The sequence below is a fragment of the Pleurodeles waltl genome, chromosome 10, assembly GCF_031143425.1.
Source record: "Pleurodeles waltl isolate 20211129_DDA chromosome 10, aPleWal1.hap1.20221129, whole genome shotgun sequence".
Classification (NCBI taxonomy): domain Eukaryota; kingdom Metazoa; phylum Chordata; class Amphibia; order Caudata; family Salamandridae; genus Pleurodeles; species Pleurodeles waltl.
Window position 1 is genome coordinate 364,482,751 of NC_090449.1, and position 19,547 is coordinate 364,502,297.

Below are 19,547 nucleotides of genomic sequence, written 5' to 3' on the forward strand. Positions count from 1 at the left end.
TGGGGTGGGGGGTGCCAAAAAGACTGTCGCACAGGGTGCCACCAGCGCTAAAGCCGGTCCTGATCTTAACACAGAAGCATTAAAACAACTGAGGTTGTGGTAGGAGGTGCAGCCTGTGAGATGCCTTGTCAGAAGACTCCTTTTGGCCTTGAAGTATACAGACTTTTTTTTTTATTACATCTTGAAACTGCATGTTTTTTAAATTCTATTTTTTGTCATATTAGAAATGGGGTTATGTTATGATTCTGGTATTTATGCAATGACCAGCTAAGGTTGCTATGTTGCAGTGGCAAGTTCGTTCTAGGTACGCCAGTCTTATTGTTCCTCTGATGTTGAGTACAGTAAGATCTGATTTTCGGAGGTTTCTCGTGCCTGCTTTATAGCTAATTGTTGGAGGACAAGCAATGAGATAAGAATCAGAAGAAGTGCTTTGTTTAAAGTTAAGTACATCATCACAATGTTTTTGGTGGAAACTCATCCATGGTGTTGATAAATAACAGTTACAAAGGCTGTCTGTGCTTCGCTATCCCTCAAGCATCTTGCTTTTGCCACCCACACTTCTTGTGTCTACATCACCCTTGCAAGTTCTTTTAAGATCCTACCTAGACAGTGCATGCACGGTCTGTTCAAAACCTTATGTTTTCTAGCAGCGTGCTGAGTCCAACTAATGCTTACCATTTGTTGGCTTTATTGCTGCTCTCATCTGCTTACTTTTCTATTTCTCAGCTGTCAAAGACTTTTTTCCTCTTTGCGTGGTTGTCCCTCCCACGGAGCATGGACACATTACTTGTATCCTTTCAGTGCTCATATTTTGTAGCACTATTTATTTTCTTTGCATTTAAGCACTCTACCAGAGATTGTCTTTTTCATTTGGCTCCCACGTGCCCCCTCTGTGTTCTCCCTCCCTCCTTCATCCCTGTTGCATGCCCCTGCCTCTTCTGTTTTGCTGAACAGCGGTGGCTCCTCCATTATGGCAGAGGAGTGTTGCCCCACTGCTTGAGTCAGGAGATGAATGTATGTAAAATAAAATGATAATAAAGTGACTAATAAAACTGCCTTATTAACATTTTATTTTATGTGAGGGAGCCCAATGCGGCGCCAATTCTTGAGAGTGTGGCAATCCCTCAACAGCAGCAGGAGGAGTGGTGGTACAGGGCACTCCAAGTGTGCATGTAGGGTTGGCTGGCTGTTTTAGGACAGCCAAACCAACCAACATGTACACTTAGATATCTCCGGGTTTGTTAAATGGAGAATAGGAGGCACAGGCTCCTATTCCCTGTTGGAGTGTAAAACCAGCCCGCTCCATCCATTGTCGGCGCTTCTCTCATGCTGGGGAATGCCAGCATAACAGCATCGGGATTGGTGCAGGGGAGTCTGGGAGCCTGTGCATCAGGAGATGGACCCGGAGAACACAGAGGCTGTGAGGCGACATTAGGCAAGTAAGTTTTCTCATATTTTGTGTTTTAATTATTAACCCTCCGCACTGCCCCAACACTTATTCCTGCTATCAGCTGCCACTGTTGCTGAACAACTCTGCTAACTTACAATGACAAAGCAAAAAGCTGTATTTTAAGCAATGCCTATTGGCCCTGCCATCGCTTGTTCTTTTTTGTTTTCTCCCTTTGTCGCGCTTGCCCTTTATTTCTTCTTCCTTCTCTCTTTTCTCTCTTCCTCTCTCTCTTGCTCTTGGTCAAAGTATAATGATGATGAATAAATCCTTTTTCCCAAAAATGAGTGCCAGTGCCTATTATGTGAAATTACCTGCACAAGGTAAGCTCTGCCTGGGAGTGAGTCATTGTGCACAATGCAAACTGGGGGAGAACTGCTTAGGAATTATAGCCTTGGGAGACCTTCCACATAACTGGCTTTTTCTGTGTGACCTTATCTGCATGGTGTTTGCGTCTGGTGGTTGTGTTTTTGCTGCAGGTGGAGAAGAGGAATGGAGGGTGAGTCAATTTGAAATTGCATTTTAGGTGGAATACCTTTGTCCATTGCCTAGTGCAACGGGTTCAGCATGCTCGCTGTCAGGTGCACAGATAGTGTGTAGTGGGTTGGAATGGAGTATTCTAGGTAGAATGCTCTATGTATTGAAGTTGATTGTTTTAAGGAAGACAGGAATTATTCAGAAGCCGGGAGGCATTACTGCCGTGACGATTGAAATACAGCATGTTTGTGTTTAGCACTACTGGAGAACGATATGCTGCAGTATTTATATTCTTTAGAAACGTACTGGTTGTGGTAAAGTGTGGTTGTGGGACCATTTCTCCCAGCACTGTGGCAGTTAGTGATCAGTGGGAGTATCTGTTGTGGGTACTGACATTTGCTTCTATCTGTACTCATGCCTCAGGCTCTATCGGACTTCAGATTGGTTAACTAAGTTACTACTTTGAATACTTGAGTCTCCAGGGTGGAAAGGTTGAGCGATCAAGGCTCACTCCAGGAGGTGGCAGTTGGTTTTTACCTCCAATACAGTTTGAGAATACATGAGCTTGATAGTAGAAAATGACTTTGCTGCAATTGTACTGAGGGGATGTTTTGTTTTCACATGCCCGTTTTATCAATTTCTTCCTTTTTTTAAACGTCCTTTCCACTTTTTGTTTCTAACTATATTGCTGCAAAAATGAAATTGAGAAGTTTTCACTTGTATGAGTGAGTTTTTGTGACTGCTTAACTTTTGTGATTATATTGTGTTATGTGGCTGTACCATGATCATCTCGTAACATGTGCTTTGTGTAAAAACTCCAGAATGAATAAAAATGAATGTCATGTTGCATAGGGAGAAAGTATATAGAATAGCGAAACCATTCACTCGTGAGAGTATTTTCACGACTACTTTACCCTTAGGGTACGAAGCGTCTAAGGCCTGAATAAATTATTTACTGAATATTAACCTGCAGCATATTGGAACCCCAAAACTAATATATATATATATGTTTTCACCTTCTGTAGGTATGGTGCTGCAAAGTGGTGTGCTGCTGCTAGTAAAACTTTGATATTAATGTATACTGTATTGAATTAACTGGGTGCTGAGTTATAGGTGCCAGTTTTGATTTTTTCAAGATTTTGTGCAACTGTTGCAGAATTTAGCGCATTTATGCAAAAGTAAATTATGAGATTTTTGCATGATCCAAATTCTTTTATGCAGGTGTGCATTGTAGGGTGCACGTTACCACTTGTGTTCTGTTGGTTTTGAGAGTATGCTGTAAGTTTATTTTAGTGTGTTCAGACATGTTGTTTGCAACAAACTATGTCGAATTGCATTAATACTGCACATCTTTACTTTTCTGTGTTACCTGAACTGTGTTTTATGAGTTACATATTGTTGACTCTATGTTATCAGTTAGCATCATCTTGCCCTGAATGTGTTTGGCACTAGATCAGTTGAGTAGGAAAGAGATGCCACTGCGTGTTGTGTGTGGGAAGCACGGCAGTGATTGTAATTAATGTGAAGAACCCTCACCCTCCAATCATCTTCTGGCACCTGATACAATGTATTCATTTTGCCTGTCTTTCCCGCCAGATCCCTACAGCTCATCTGTATATTTGAGTTCGTTTTTCTTCTCTGTTTCCATGTGCGCATGCGTGCTTTTCCATGTCAGCTTTTGTCACTGGTTTATGGTTGTCCAACTAAAGAAACTAAACAACCTTCTCCTGCAGAATGCTGTATGGCTCTTCAAGTAGTGGCTGTGGTAGAAGACACACCAAAGCATTTTTCAGGAAGCAAGACTCCATATTACAGAAAACAGCACCCCTTGTGGGACAAATCATTTTGCAATACAGGATCATAGTTCGGTATTACAAAAAGAGCTGTGGGGAACCAGGATCCAAAGAGAACTACTGAATGCACACAACCTCCATTTCTTTTGCATGCAAGCAAGCTCCATTTCGCAAACTTGTTCAGAGGTGCCCCAGTAGCCAAAGTGGACAGGCTAATTGTTCATGAACCAGCATCTTGTTGTAAATCAACACAGTTCACCAACATATTTGCATTTGTTTGGATCACTGACAGAATATAGGAAACAGAAATATTTTGTGGACATAATATTGTGTCAAAAATATTGGGGACCAAAATATCGAAATGGTAAGTGCAAATAGGTACGTATAGATTTACCATTCTTAGCTGCATATCTTTGTAGGTTAAAGATATAAACATTGTCAAGGTACGTTCATGTGTTATTATATATAGTAAAACTTTGTTTAGCTATAGAAACGTACCTTCACCGTATTAGGGTCCTTGATATTTTTGACACAATATTTTGGTCCACGAGATTTTTGCTTTCCGATATTCTGTCTATATACCCATTTATTTATTTTATGTAGTGCATATATGCCCAAAAAAGTTTCAATGTACAAAGATAGAACATTGACAAAATGTCAATGTGTTCTTTGTTATCCTCGAAGGGTCTGTTTGATCACTTTCTGCAGAGAGAATTGGGGTTCTCATGAGTATCCCTTGTTAGTGCTGCTGGGAATTTGCTCCACTGCTCCCTTTGGGGGAGGATGGCTCCAAGAGCCTCAGGGATTACATTACAGTGGATGCAGGCTTTGTTAGCTCTCATTCCACTATGGGATTAAAGTGAGTGTCAAGAGATTGGAGGCCACAGTTGTGGGCTCATGGAGAGGTGGGTAGAAACACTGCTCCGTAACTGCTTGCTGCATGTGCTTGTGTAAGTACAGACAGTCCTGCGTTTTCCTGCACAACATTTCGGGCACGTTTTATCATAAAGGGATTAGGCCCGTATTTATACTTTTTTAGCACCGCATTTGCGTCGTTTTTTGATGCAAAAACGGCGCAAACTTGCAAAATACCATTGTATTTTGTAGGTTTGCGCCGTTTTGTGTCAAAAAGCGGCGCAAATGCGGCGCTAAAAAAAGTATAAATACGGGCCTTAATGTCTCAAGAGTGGGTGATCCTGCAGCAGTGTGTATCTGGTCGTACACCACAGGCCATGGTTCCATTCAATATTGCACTTTATATGTCCAAGTATATTGAATATGTTTCAGGATCCCCTATTTTGTGGGTTATTACATGTTAGCTTCAACTAAACTTTCGTTTTGAGACAGGACTTTTCATTTTGTCAAAATAAAGTGATGTGGGATTATTCTGAAAGGGTTTTTCAGAGGCTTTTAGATATGATATTAGTACATCATTATTTCCCATTAGCATCTTTGAAAGTTTGGGCCAATGAACATGTGTTCAGACATTGAATGCAGTGGCTACATTAGGTGATTTCTGACTAGTTACAATAGTAAGAATGTGGGTACCATTTTATGTGTTGCACTCTGTCTTTTGCATAAAGCACAGGAAGCCTTTCTCTCGTCCACTGGTTTTCAGTAGAGTGCATATAGCTTTCCATTATTGATTTGTACAATTACCTCGACCCCTTCCATGTGAGAAAAAGTGCAAGGAGGCATAAGGCCTATGCAGAGCCGGGTGGCATAGTGATGCCATGGCAGGTTAGTGGATGTTGTTGCAAAGACGGGTGCATAAGAGAGGGGCTAGTATCCACAAAGACACACTTGGTGTTTACTGTTTAGGATGGATAAGGTTGGTTTTTTAAACTTGGTGGCTATGGACAGGGTGATAATAAAAAGGACACATTACCACAATATCTCTAAGTTGTCTAAATTTAACTTGAAATCATTTGAAATATCAGTTTCTCAAGGCTTCATTACAAATGGTAGGGTGCATCAGGTGTTGGTCGACAGAGTGCATCAAGCCATATAGCCAGGATTGAAATCAGGCTTAGCATAAAATGCATCAGTAGAGTAAAGCAGAGATCAATCAAATGAACTTGAAAATGAAACTAAATGTTTATGCATTGGCCATGCAGAGGATTCAACATGGATAACATTAGGTGGCACATAAGGTTACTTCAAAGCAGGCACTGAACAAAACAGCGACAAAGAAATTAGCTTAAATCTGTTCTATTTAGTTAAATAGAAGCATAATGTGAAGCAAAGAACCCACTTTCACATCTCACTCAAGTACTGTAGCAGTAACAGAGGAACTATCATGAACTCGCAGATCTTGCATAGTGTTTCCTGTGGTCATTGGGTATTTATCTTTGAAACGTAATAGTGTCCTGCCACTCCAAGAAGGCCTTTAATTTCCTAACTTCTTATCCAGTGTGCACCCAGACAAAGTTATCAATAGATTGGAATAATAAGGATCCTGGTCACTGAAGTAGGGTGAATGTATTCAAGCATTGGGGCCCATATTTATACTTTTTGACGCAAAACTGCGCTAACACAGTTTTGCGTCCAAAAAATTTGCGCCGGCTAACGCCATTCTGAAGCGCCATGCGGGCGCCGTATTTATTGAATGACGTTAGCCGGCGTTAGCCGCCGGCGCCGTCTGGTGTGCGTTAAAAAAAACGACGTACACCAGGCAGCGCCGGCATAGGGGGATATGGGGCTTGGGTGTCAAGAAATGGGGCAAGTCAGGTTGAGGCAATTTTTTCGCCTCAACCCGATTTGCGCCATTTTTTTTCACTCCCAACCCCCATAGAAATGACTCCTGTCTTAGCAAAGACAGGAGTCATGCCCCCTTGCCCAATGGCCATGCCCAGGGGACTTCTGTCCCCTGGGCATGGTCATTGGGCATAGTGGCATGTAGGGGGGCACAAATCAGGCCCCCCTATGCCACAAAAAAAACTTTAAAAAAAACTTACCTGAACTTACCTTAATGTCCCTGGGATGGGTCCCTCCAGCCTTGGGTGTCCTCCTGGGGTGGGCAAGGGTGACAGGGGGGGTCCCTGGGGGCATGGGAGGGCACCTCTGAGCTCCTTCAGAGCCCACAGGTCCCTTAACGCCTGCCTTTTGCAGGCGCTAAAAAACGGCGCAAAAGCGGCCGTACGTCATTTTTTTTGACCCGCCCACTCCCGGGCGTGAATTTTGCCCGGGAGTATAAATCCAACGCACATGCCTCGGAGTCGATTTTTTAGACGGGAACGCCTACCTTGCATATAATTAACGCAAAGTAGGTGTCCACGCTAAAAAATGATGCTAACTCCATGGACTTTGGCGCTAGACGCGTCTAACGCCAAAGTATAAATATGGAGTTAGTTTTGTGTCGGAATTGCGTCAAAAAAAACGACGCAATTCCGGCGCAAACGGAGTATAAATATGCCCCTGGGTTTTGTGGGTTGTAGGGTTAGGGGGTGGAAGCATAAGGATGTACATTGCTTAACCAGGGGTTCATTTAGTTGGATGTAAAGATCAGTGCACTTCTGTGCTACAGCCTCAGACCTTGATCCGAAGAGCTATACATTAGAACATAGGGCTGAACATGATGATTGATGGGCGATCTTCTCCAACACAAGAAGTTGGACCTTTCGAGCTATTGGGTCCTGAACAACAACACAGCATTGCACATGAGGATTCTTTCCATTTCCACTAAAGATTATTTCTTACAGTGCCCTTTTCCTTCCTCAGTTCATTCTTTGCCCACTATCAACCATCCATGCTTTCTCTTACCTAATAACACACCATGTTTTGAATTTATAAAATGAATCATTCAAGTTAAAGAGAAAGGCCATGTACAATAAAATTAAAGGTTACAGAAGCTTCTTCGGACCGTCACCCATTTTTAATCGCATTTACTATGACACATACACTCACACTCTCTCTCTCTCTCTCTCTCTCACACACAGACACTCCCCCCACAGTGTCTTTTCAAGTTCAAAGCTGGTCTGCTTTGCAAATATAGGCTACTTTTTTACATATCTGGTCTAATATTGGGTGCCACTTTTATTTTGGTCCCTTGCCCTATTTTTTGTCCCATTCCAAGACAGGCCAGAGGCATAGGGGAACTAGAAGAGACAGAAAAAAAACACAGTGTAATGTTTTTAATCTTCTAGTGGCAAAAATCTGTATCTCTGTATTTCCAAGACCTTTTACCTCACTAAATTGTTTCAGGTTTGACCTGCAAAAAATATCAAATATTGAAATCCAAAGCTACGGTCTTTGTTGGACCTGGCACTTCTTGCAGGGTCATCCCCATACGTTTTGTCTCCTTCCTCCTATTTTTTCTGAATTGTTTTGGTTGGCTTTTTGACTGTGGGCACTTTAACACTGCTGACCTGTGCTAAAGTGCAAGTGTTCTCTGTCTAAATTGTATTGGTGAATGGTTTATCCATGATTGGCATATTTGATTTACTAGCAATTCCTTAGTAAACTGCACTATGTGAGCCCAGGGCCTGTAAATCAAATGCTATTAGAGGACCTGCAGCACTGATTGTGCCACTCACGTGAGTAGCCCTGTAAACGTGTCTCAGACTTGCCACTGCAGTGTCTGTGTGTGCAGTTTTAACTGGCAGTTCGACCTGCCAGGTGCACCCACTTGCCAGGCCCAAACCTTCCCAATTACTACATGTATATCACCCCTAAGGTAGGCCCACGACAGCCTCATGGGCAGGGGGCAGTGTATTTAAAAGGTAGGACATGTACTGGTATGTTATATATGTCCTGATAGTGACATACAGCTAAATTTGGTTTTCACTGTTTATTTAAAGACCTATGTCTCCCATAGGGTAACATGAGGATTGCCTTGAAATATTTTTTACGTGTAATTTTCTATTGGGCGCACATAGAGATATGGAGGTTGGGGTATCTGAACTCACATTTTAAACATACATCTTTTAGAGAAGTTGTTGTTAGATTGTAAGGCCCATATTTATACTTTTTGACGCAAAACTGCGCTAACGCAGTTTTGCGTCAAAAAAATTAGCGCAGGCTAACGCCATTCTGAAGCACCATGCGGGCGCCGTATTTATTGAATGACGTTAGCCGGCGTTAGCCGCCGGCGCCGTCTGGTGTGCGTTAAAAAAAACGATGTACACCAGGCAGCGCCGGCGTAGGGGGATATGGGGCTTGGGCGTCAAGAAATGGGGCAAGTAAGGTTGAGGCAATTTTTTCGCCTCAACCCGATTTGCGCCATTTTTTTTCACTCCCAACCCCCATAGAAATTACTCCTGTCTTAGCAAAGACAGGACTCATGCCCCCTTGCCCAATGGCCATGCCCAGGGGACTTCTGTCCCCTGGGCATGGTCATTGGGCATAGTGGCATGTAGGGGGGCACAAATCAGGCCCCCCTATGCCACAAATTTTTTTTTTTTTTAAACTTACCTGAACTTACCTTAATGTCCCTGGGATGGGTCCCTCCAGCCTTGGGTGTCCTCCTGGGGTGGGCAAGGGTGACAGGGGGGGTCCCTGGGGGCATGGGAGGGCACCTCTGGGCTCCTTCAGAGCCCACAGGTCCCTTAACGCTTGCCTTTTGCAGGCGCTAAAAAACGGCGCAAAAGCGGCCGTACGTCATTTTTTTTGACCCGCCCACTCCCGGGCGTGAATTTTGCCCGGGAGTATAAATCCGACGCACATGCCTCGGAGTCGATTTTTTAGACGGGAACACCTACCTTGCATATAATTAACGCAAAGTAGGTGTCCACGCTAAAAAATGACGCTAACTCCATGGACTTTGGCGCTAGACGCGTCTAACGCCAAAGTATAAATATGGAGTTAGTTTTGCGTCAGAATTGCGTCAAAAAAAACAACGCAATTCCGGCGCAAACGGAGTATAAATATGCCCCTAAATTTGAAAGTGCCACTTTTAAAAAGTGCAAAAACAACAGAAGATGGACGGAATGCAGAACAAATCAAACATTCACCCCCAGTCACAGATCTGGGTATAATCCATCAGTTTTTTTGCCTGCCGTGCCATTCCAGCTCACACCCAGCTATATGCAAATCAGCCTTGACCCTTTTCCCCATGGGAACAGTCCAGCCCGAACTGCCAGGCCAGGTCCTCCCTGAACCAGAAACAAGCATCCTGGGACCGGTTTCAGGGTATCACCCTTCATCAGTCAGGCTAGCTTGAATCTGGTGGCATAGCAAGGACGGGACCCACATCTGGGCATACCCTTCCCACCTGGGGCAACAAATGCAAAAACAACAGAAGATGGACGGAATGCAGAACAAATGAAACATTCACCCCCAGTCACAGATCTGGGTTTAATCCATCCGTTTTTGTGCCTGCCATGCCATTCCAGCTCAGACCCATCCATATGCAAATCAGTCTTGACCCTGTTCCCCATGGGAACAGTCCATCCCGAACTGCCAGGCCAGGTCCTCCCTGGACCAGAAACAAGCATCCTGGGACCGGTTTCAGGGTATCACCCTTCATCAGCCAGGCTAGCTTGAATCTGGTGGCATAGCAAGCACGGGACCCACGTCTGGGCATACCCTTCCCACTTGGGGCAACAAATGCAAAAACAACAGAAGATGGATGGAATGCAGAACAAATCAAACATTCACCCCCAGTCACGGATCTGGGTTTAATCCATCTGTTTTTTTGCCTGCCATGCCATTCCAGCTCAGACCCGTCCATAATCAAATCAGTCTTGACCCTGTTCCCCATGGGAACAGTCCAGCCCGAACTGCCAGGCCAGGTCCTCCCTGGAACAGAAACAATCATCCTGGGACCGGTTTCAGGGTATCACCATTCATCAGCCAGGCTAGCTTGAATCTGGTGGCATAGCAAGCATGAGATCCACGTCTGGGCATACCCTTCCCACTTGGGGCAACAAATGCAAAAACAACAGAAGATGGATGGAATGCAGAACAAATCAAACATTCACCCCCAGTCACAGATCTGGGTTTAATACATCAGTTTTTTGCCTGCCATGCCATTCCAGCTCAGACCCAGCCATATGCAAATCAGTCTTGACCCTGTCCCCCATGGGAACAGCCCAGCCCAAACTGCCAGGCCAGGTCCTCCCTGGAACAGAAACAATCATCCTGGGACCGGTTTCAGGGCATCACCATTCATCAGCCAGGCTAGCTTGAATCTGGTGGCATAGCAAGCATGAGACCCACGTCTGGGCATACCCTTCCCACTTGGGGCAACAAATGCAAAAACAACAGAAGATGGACGGAATGCAGAACAAATCAAACATTCACTCCCAGTCACAGATCTGGGTTTAATACATCAGTTTTTTGACTGCCATGCCATTCCAGCTCAGACCCAGCCATATGCAAATCAGTCTTGACCCTTTTCCTCATGGGAACAGCCCAGCCCGAACTGCCAGGCCAGGTCCTCCCTGGAACAGAAAAAAGCATCCTGGGACCGGTTTCAGGGTATCACCATTCATCAGCCAGGCTAGCTTCAATCTGGTGGCATAGCAAGCATGAGACCCATGTCTGGGCATACCCTTCCCACTTGGGGCAACAAATTAAAAAACAACAGAAGATGGATGGAATGCAGAACAAATCAAACATTCACCCCCAGTCACAGATCTGGGTTTAATACATCAGTTTTTTTGCCTGCCATGCCATTCCAGCTCAGACCCAGCCATATGCAAATCAGTCTTGACCCTGTTCCCCATGGGGACAGTCCAGCCCAAACTGCCAGGCCAGGTCCTCCCTGGACCAGAAACAAGCACCCTGGGACCGGTTTCAGGGTATTTACTTTTAAAAAGTGGGCATTCTTCTGCATAACCTTACTGTGCCTCTGCCTGTGTGTAGAATACACGTCTGGGTCACGATGACAGTTGGGCAGTTTGTGGATTCACTCTAGACGGTCACACAAATGGAGATTAGCTGTGCTCTGCATATCTCGATGGGTCTTCCTGAGCTAGAGTGGTGGGAGGAGCTGACACTTGCACCTGATTATGGCTGTGCTTGTCGTTGCACAAAGCAGTCTCCAGCCCCCTGGAGTGTGTCTTAGGCCAGGGCAGGAAACGGCAGGGTATTTTGCACTACAAAGATTTTTCTTTGAAGTTTGCCTACTTCAAAGGGAGAAATGAGTATACGTATTGGACCCCTGACCCACAACTTTAAAATCCTTCTGAACAGAGGACATTCTGACAGAAAGAATAGCTGTATGCTGTATGAAGGACTGCCACTCTGCCTGTTGCTTTGCTGTGCAGGCCTGCTGCTTGCTGCTTCTGTCCTGGAAGTGAAAGGACTGGACTTGGCTTTCTGCATCCTGCTTCCAAAGGTTCTAGAAGGGCTTGGACTGAGCTTGCCACCTGTTAAAGGTCTCGGGGACATCAAAGACTTCATCTGTCAGCACCCGGCTTTTTTCTGAGAGTCCTTGCCACCTGTTAATGGTCTCAGGGACATCAAAGACTTCATCTGCAAACACCAGGCTTTCTTGCTGAGAGTCCTGACTTGCCAAGTGATGCCAAATCCAGTCCCTGGGCCCTTGGAAGTGAATTCTGGTGAAGTCAAGAAAACTCCCAGTACATTGACTCCAGAACGACTTCGGAACTGGTGCCGCTGTCCGACTTTGTGCCCCTGCCTGCACTGGTGCCTTGGCCCCCACTGAGTGCAACGACTGCAACCAACGCCACAGGCCTGATGCTGCTACAGCCCCTCTGCAGTTGCGCCACAGCATGAGTCCTAAGTGTAGTGTCCCCCGACGTCCAGGACACCCAACTCTGCTGCAGCATCTGTGGCCCGTAGTGTAATTGTGACACCGCAAAGCTGATGCCTCATGTCTTGACCTGCTGGATTCATCGACCCTACTGGATCATAAGGAACCGATGCCTCATGACCAACATTGCATCACCTCCCCTGCAACCATAAGGAACCGACGCATCACCTCCCCTGCCTAGCAGTAAGGAACTAATGCCTCATCTCTCAAGTAGCAGTAAGGATCCAACACCACAACGGCTCCAGCGACGTCTTATCTCCCTGACTCCTTACAATGTCTTTATTTTCTCATTGTATTCAAAGGTACTGTACCTGGGATCTGTGCACTCTGTGACCGGCCCGCACTCACTCGCTAGTGGCGTTGGACTGTTGAGACCAACTCCATCAAGACTTAATAATAGCCCCAGTTGGAGCTACTATGTTTCTAAGCGCTATACTGACGTTTAATCTTGAAAATTTGTATCTTTGCTTGTGAGTGTCGGATTTTTGTCGTTTTGGTCCTGTTTTACTCAGACAAATATTGGCTATATTTCCAAACTGGCATGGAGTACTTGGATGGAGTTTTTACTGTGTTACTGTGTGTGTGTATGTGTGTACAAATACTTTACTCATCGCCTCTGAGATAAGCCTGACTGCTTGTGTGAAGCTACCAAGCGGGTGAGCAGAGGTTATTTCAGCTGTGTGGCTTCCTTCCCCTGAATAGAGTGAGGGTCCCTGCTTGGACAGGGTGCAAACCACTGCCAACTAGAGACCCCATATCTAACAGTCTTTTTCACAGAAGGTAATTATCGGGTGCAATAACTATCACAACAGTTGTGATTGTTATCGCTGCACAATCAGATGTTTGCGCAACCATCATTAACTTAAAAAGCCCACCTAATCGAGGCTTGAATGTAATGTCTATTTTTCTATCACTCTATTTCCCCTTTCATAATTGGCTACACGACTTCCTATGAAATTGTTCAATCTTTCTGTCCTGCTGTTTGTCTCCTTTTATCCATCTGCCTTTGGCTTTCCTTGCTATTTTTCTTTCTTGCTTTTACTCTGTTTCCTTTACCCTTTCTATCTTGTTCTCTTCCCTCCCCTTTAACTTTTCTTTCCTTCTATTCTCTTCACGTTTTTACTTCTCATGTTTCTCTTCTACTGTTTCTTTCTTTCATTGTCCCTTCTGTCCATCCGTTCATCGATCTGTTGTGTTCATTCCGTCTGTCCACAAATCTTCTAGTTACTCTGCAGGCTACAGAACGAATTGTATTTAGAGAGCGGTTTTAATGCCGTGGGCACGGATCTTGTGTGTGCTTTGCTCTCAGGTGACGCAGTGCTGTTTCTTTCCTTCAGGCTCATAGCAGTTCTCTTTTCTAGTAATACAATATGCAAAACATTGCGGAAGTCCAGCACAAACAAGTGGTCCTATGGTAGCAAGATGAAATGCTACCTCCTGCCATCGGTCCCAGCCAAGTGGGAGGATCTGTACATGTAAATTAAATAAAAGCAAACGGAGAGAGGCCGTGGTGCTACTAAAATAGCCCCTTCCTATCCAGCAGCCGTACCGGTGCAGCTGTTCTGTCCGTCCGTTCTCTCAGGCGAAGATCTTAATGCTAAGATTTGCTGAGGTCAACAAATTTCCCGCACAGCTGATGCGGGCACCGGCCTGTCACACTCCGCTCTTGGCCTGGCCGCGTGGACGTACGTGGCGTATAGATTTTTCCCTAACTTTGAATTGATGCGTGCGGTTGTGGCGGGAGTCGCCGCGCAGTCACTTCAGCCATGCTATCGTCTCAAGGAGTTCTGCTGCATCCTTACGGACTCCCCGTGATTGTGCCGGCCGCCCCCTACTTCGCCGGCGTTGTTCAGGTAATGCAAGGCCGCTTCCAACAAGCAACTTAACTCCAGCACACTTAGAGTAATAATTGCAATTTTTATGGTTGAGAAAGCAAACACTTTTAATACTGGCAAAACCCCTCATGTAGTCACCGAGAAGACAGGGGGAAATCAAAAAGATGGATCACCCTAATCTATGTATTGACATCTCTCATGGCTGAATAAATGGAGTAGTTGAGCTATATTTGCTTGTATCGATCCGCCTGCTGCTTGGCATTCATGCCTTCGCTGCGCGAGGTTGACCACAGGGCAGAGGCATTTTTTCTGTGCGTTTCAGCTTTTTTCCGAGGGAGTCTGCTTTCCCACGACAGACCAGCAGCCAAAGTAACTTATCATGATGTGGTTTGCTTAAGTGCTTTAGCACAGCAAATATGAGCGATATTAAAAATGCATTAGTGCATACAGTAGCCTGTTTTCGTCAGATGTTTATCTTGCCAATGAAAGGAGTTTGGCCATGTGCAGTTTTGTTTCATTTTGCTATTGGGCGACCCGAATTCCATCCTTATGGTTTTAATTAGCCGCGTTAAAAAAAAATATATCGTCAGGTTGAGGAGGCTGGATTGTACTGCAGGCATTTATGTTTTCCTTTGAGAGGTTGAGGTTGCGCTGCCCGAGATTGTGTTGTAGCTTTGCAAAAACATTAAAATAAAGAACAAATTACACACAAATTCAAATCGTTTTCCGGGGACAATGTTTCGACGGTGCAATGGTGAGAAAGTTGGACCGAAAGTGCAGTTTTGTCACATTGAGAACTGGTACTCCTCTATTTGTGAAGACTCTTATTATACATGTAAAATGGACGTTCTAAAAATACGCAAAAACACTGCAGGGAAGAACAGCATACTGTACCTCAGGACTGGGCCCTGAGTGCACTTTGGAAATATGCATGTGTGAAGAACCACCCCCTTCACTCACTTTCACCCCAGTGCTTAACTTTTCAAAGAATGAGTGTCGGGGCCCGTGCTGTGCTCTGAAGCCCGCGGCCACCTCAATTGAATGCGGTGCCCCGAAGACCACGGTTGTGTTGTCCTAAACCCACCTAAAGCCTTTTTAATCCACTACCAGGCACCTTTTGTCAATTTATCTCACTCCTGCAGGTTCCTTCTTTCTAAGTTTGTGACAGTTTTTCATCTTTCGCTTCCTCCGAGTTTCCATTTTGTGTGATTACTCTCTTGTAATTGTCTGATGTCAAAAAATAAGTATGGGTCCCAAAAACAATGAGTGCAGATGGCCGCCACTGGCAACCACCGGCTCAAATTAAGCACTGCTTCACCCTCCCTCTTTACACATTCTCCTACATCGCACCCAAAACAAGGAACGACCTCCCTCAAGATATCAGAGCCACCTCGTCACTTCTTGAGGTACGCAGAAAGCTGAAGACATGGCTCTTCAAGTAAGTACCTTGGGGAGCACACAGCTACACACCTGTCCAAGTGCCTGGATACCCTTTCAGTTAGTGTGCTATACAAATCAGCAGAACGTATCTGACCTCAGGCTCCCTTTTCCCTCCACCATCCCTTTCCTCTCTATCCACTGCCTTCAGACTCTTATACAACTGCCAGAAGCTGGTCGCACAGTTTTCCCACTTACATGGCAGCATTTTTCGTACCCCTATTTCCTCCCGTGGGGGACATAAAACACACAAACATGCAACATAGTGATTTAGTTGTTAAACCTATTTCCTTTCGTAAAGAAAATTCCTAATGAATTTTGGAGCTATTTTTAAATTAAATTACAATGGATACAAAATACTTTAAAATACATTGTTAGCGTGACTCTCTTACAAGAAACTCCATATATCGACCTATATGTATTGCCATCATCACTTTGACAGCTGTAAGTATATTTCATTCTGTCTGGCACAATTGAGCTAAAAGCTAATTTTTTGGTGTCATGAAGGACTCTAAATAATGTACCAAAACTGCTCACGTCATGTGTTGGATTTGCAGAAAATAATCGTTCTAGGTGCATCTGCAAACTGTATTAGGGCGTTTACTTCAGTTTTCATAAGGCAAAAATGAATTACAACGGTCGATAATAACACTTTTAATTTCAAGCGCTAAGATACGAAACATAGCGTCCTGTTAACAATTGTTATCGTACTGATCAAAATGCTCATTTGTCAGCAGAAGTGATACAATACTGATAGACCCTGTCTCTCTCATGTGCCTCTGGAAGGTCAAGGCTAAACTTTGGCACTAGAGTTGTCCCACCATCTGATTTTGGGCTGCTAGCCAATATGTGACAAACGTGTTTGCTGTTGTGAATTTATTTTAGGCACATCGTCGTCGTACCACACTGGGACAAACTTAGAATGACAGTATCTCGTTACTACTCTTTTTTCAGTATTTTGATCTCACTCTCTGCTGAGTAGACGTTTGGCCAAGATGACTGCCTAACTAGCAGAGAGGACAGACATTCTGATCTGGGGTATGTGCCTTCTAAAGCACAGGGGAAATTGTTTTCCTCTGCTTTGCTGCACTGAATGCATTAAAAGAGTAACCTACTTACAAGCCTCTTGATGCTGTAATAGCTTGTTGCCCCCTGGATAATTAATAGAGATGCGAAAAATGACTGGAGCTTGAGGTAATAGCAGAGAGGTTTTCAGAGGGCGTCATGAAACCCAGTGACAGAAACACTCTGGCAAATTTGACATGACCTGTATCCTGGTGTAGCTGGTCAGACAAAATACAACTTTTATTTCCTGAATATTGATTATATTCATACAGAGTACACCTGAATTGGTTTTACTTGCCATGCTTAAAGGAAATGCACTTTAATCGCCAACTCAAAAGTGCTCTGTTAATCTTCCTCAAAAAGACGGAAAGGTAACATGACCCACTGATATTTTCATCTGTAACCTGAGAGCAGCACACACATTTCTTCAGTAAGTGTGTAACCTTCTAAACTATCTAATATACTTAAAATGTTATAATGTTGTGTGTTTGATATAATGTAGACATCTTGTTCCGAAACATAACGTCCAAGTCCCTCATGAATTATTGAAAAGGCAATAGGGAATAGGTGACTAAGAAATGTTTGGGCCTCTAAATTGAGAGAACAAGGTGTATTATCAGTTGTTGGTAATTAATAGGACCTGGAAGGTTCCCTGTGTACCACTCATTAAAGAATGAATCTGGGGGTTAGAATTTGTAAGATGTTTTGAGGTCGGACATCAATCACAACCACAGAAATGATGTACTAAGATTGTACAATCTTTAAAGTGATAGACGTTAGTAAGCCTCTTTCAAAATCATGGCCTAAGTGGATATGGCCCAATTCCCAAACAGACCAAGAGCCCTATCCTGTAATAGTGAGTTGAGGATGTTTCTCCAACTTCTAAGAAACGCTTGTCTCCACCACAGAAATGAACCTGGGAGACACCACCACACCCCGGTTCCCATCACCTGTTAACCCAAGACCTCTTTCTCACACTGTCACCTACACCAGTGCCAAATATTTGCTCTATACGACCACACCTTCAAATTCTTTGCAAGTGTCAACAAGACGTTGGGGAAGAAAGTACCCCAGCCCTCTTCCTTATACAATCACCCTGCAAACAAATACTGTTTCCTCTTGTTGAACCTGTCATCCAGAGGAAAGTGACTTCTTACAAAATGCTACAATTATTTGGGTTGAAAAAGTTTTTTATCACGTTTCCTAGAGCACACCAGCCCTTGTTCAATCACTTTCTAGCACAACACAAATTTACCAACCTAGGATACTCCCCCAAGGGGGTGATAGTGCACTCTACAAATGTGCATAACACGAGATATGTCTAATTATGACGCTAATGTAATACTTGGATCGTTGGTGTACAGCATCCAGGATAACCTTGTATTATTTTGGAAGAGTCTGCAAAAGGAGCGAACAGTCTGATTGATAAAATATCACCATACAAAACAGCCTTTATGCCAGCGTAGAAAAGAGGACGAAACCCATTTATCTTTTACGACTCAGTGCTCAGTATCCAAGGTGTGTCTATGTTACAAGGTGGCCTCCGTTAGCTAGGAAATAAAAAAAAAAACAGATTGATTTCAAGTGAGAGCAAAAATAACAATGTCTATATAACAAATGCATTCTGAAAATAAGTGACACGTGCACAAGAATAATGTATTCGTTCAGTCAAGATTCGCTATTATTAGTATATTAGCAGAGGAAGAGGTATGGTGCTTGTATGTGTGTATATATACACACTAGGCCACTCCCCATCCAGGGTAACACGTGTGTTACCTTGGACCGGGGAGTGGCGGATCTATCTATAGCAGAATTTGACGTATCCCCAGAAACCTTCCGGTAAATTAGATGTGTTTTTTTTTTTGTTTGGGAGAGAAAAAGGGTGAAGGTCAGACAATGGAGCCTAGTCAGCTTCACTCCCATCCTGTCCAATAAATAATTACAAGCAAATCGTGCCTTTCACTCTATGCTGATTGATGCTGGAATTGCTTTTGAAAGTTCTCATAAGTTCCTGTTATAGATTAAGTGCCGGTGTAGGAAAAATAACTGCACCCAACTGCAATGGGTGAATGTAATCAGGTTTAATGGACTCGAGAGCTTGTTGGGAATTAAATAACTATTGATTTGCCCGAATGTTGCTGTCATTACGAAATGCCACTCTGGATGCATTACGGGAGCAGATAGATTAGAAGTAAGAAGCTTTCATAAAAAAAGGAGAAAAAAAGGAAAAACTAAGGAGATGCCTTTTTTATGCTTTTCGAGGAACGCCAACAGGGATACATGAAAACAGTCCGTGGGGACCTTTGTCAGTCCGAGTTACATAGGCGGACGGGTGAACCCATTTCCTTTTAATCAGAGGACTGTGAACGGATGGTCCCTTATCTTGCCGACACCCAGTCCTCACGGCCCCCTTCATCCGTGTGAAGAAAGGACGGCCTCCGAGGATTCTGAGATGTGATTGCCCGGCGAGCCTTTGACAACAGCAATGTTCACGAAGCTGTGTCTGACGATTAACCTTTACACAATGCTGTAATTCCCTTTTTGCTGGACGGCACTGTCATGAAGATAGAAGATCTCTCATAGGAAATCCTGTATTTTAGTTTGTGTGCAAGTGTGAAATTCTGTAAAGGAAGCTTTGATCAATAAAAGGAGGCGGATGACTGTACGAGATGGAGAGGAAGGAGAATGGCTGAATGGAATGCATCAAACTCTCGATTCACAGTGTCTTTTTAATTTTATGCAGTTATCTGACTCCACTTAAAACACAACCGACT

General features: G+C 44.1%; 1 protein-coding gene across 24 annotated transcripts in view; it reads left to right on the top strand.

The window, feature by feature from the left end:
• RBFOX1 (RNA binding fox-1 homolog 1) overlaps positions 1 to 19,547 on the top strand; it is a 788,453-nt gene that overhangs the window by 56,075 nt on the left and 712,831 nt on the right. The window contains exon 1 of one of the 24 annotated variants that reach the window (XM_069210590.1): positions 14,009 to 14,289. The exons of 20 other annotated variants lie outside the window; for them this stretch is intronic. In XM_069210590.1, coding sequence (XP_069066691.1) covers positions 14,203 to 14,289 — 87 coding nt within the window. In that variant the 5' untranslated portion in view covers positions 14,009 to 14,202. Of the gene's footprint in view, positions 1 to 14,008; positions 14,290 to 19,547 lie in introns of those variants that run through there. 3 more of the 24 variants (XM_069210610.1, XM_069210608.1, XM_069210609.1) reach the window with 3 other exon arrangements.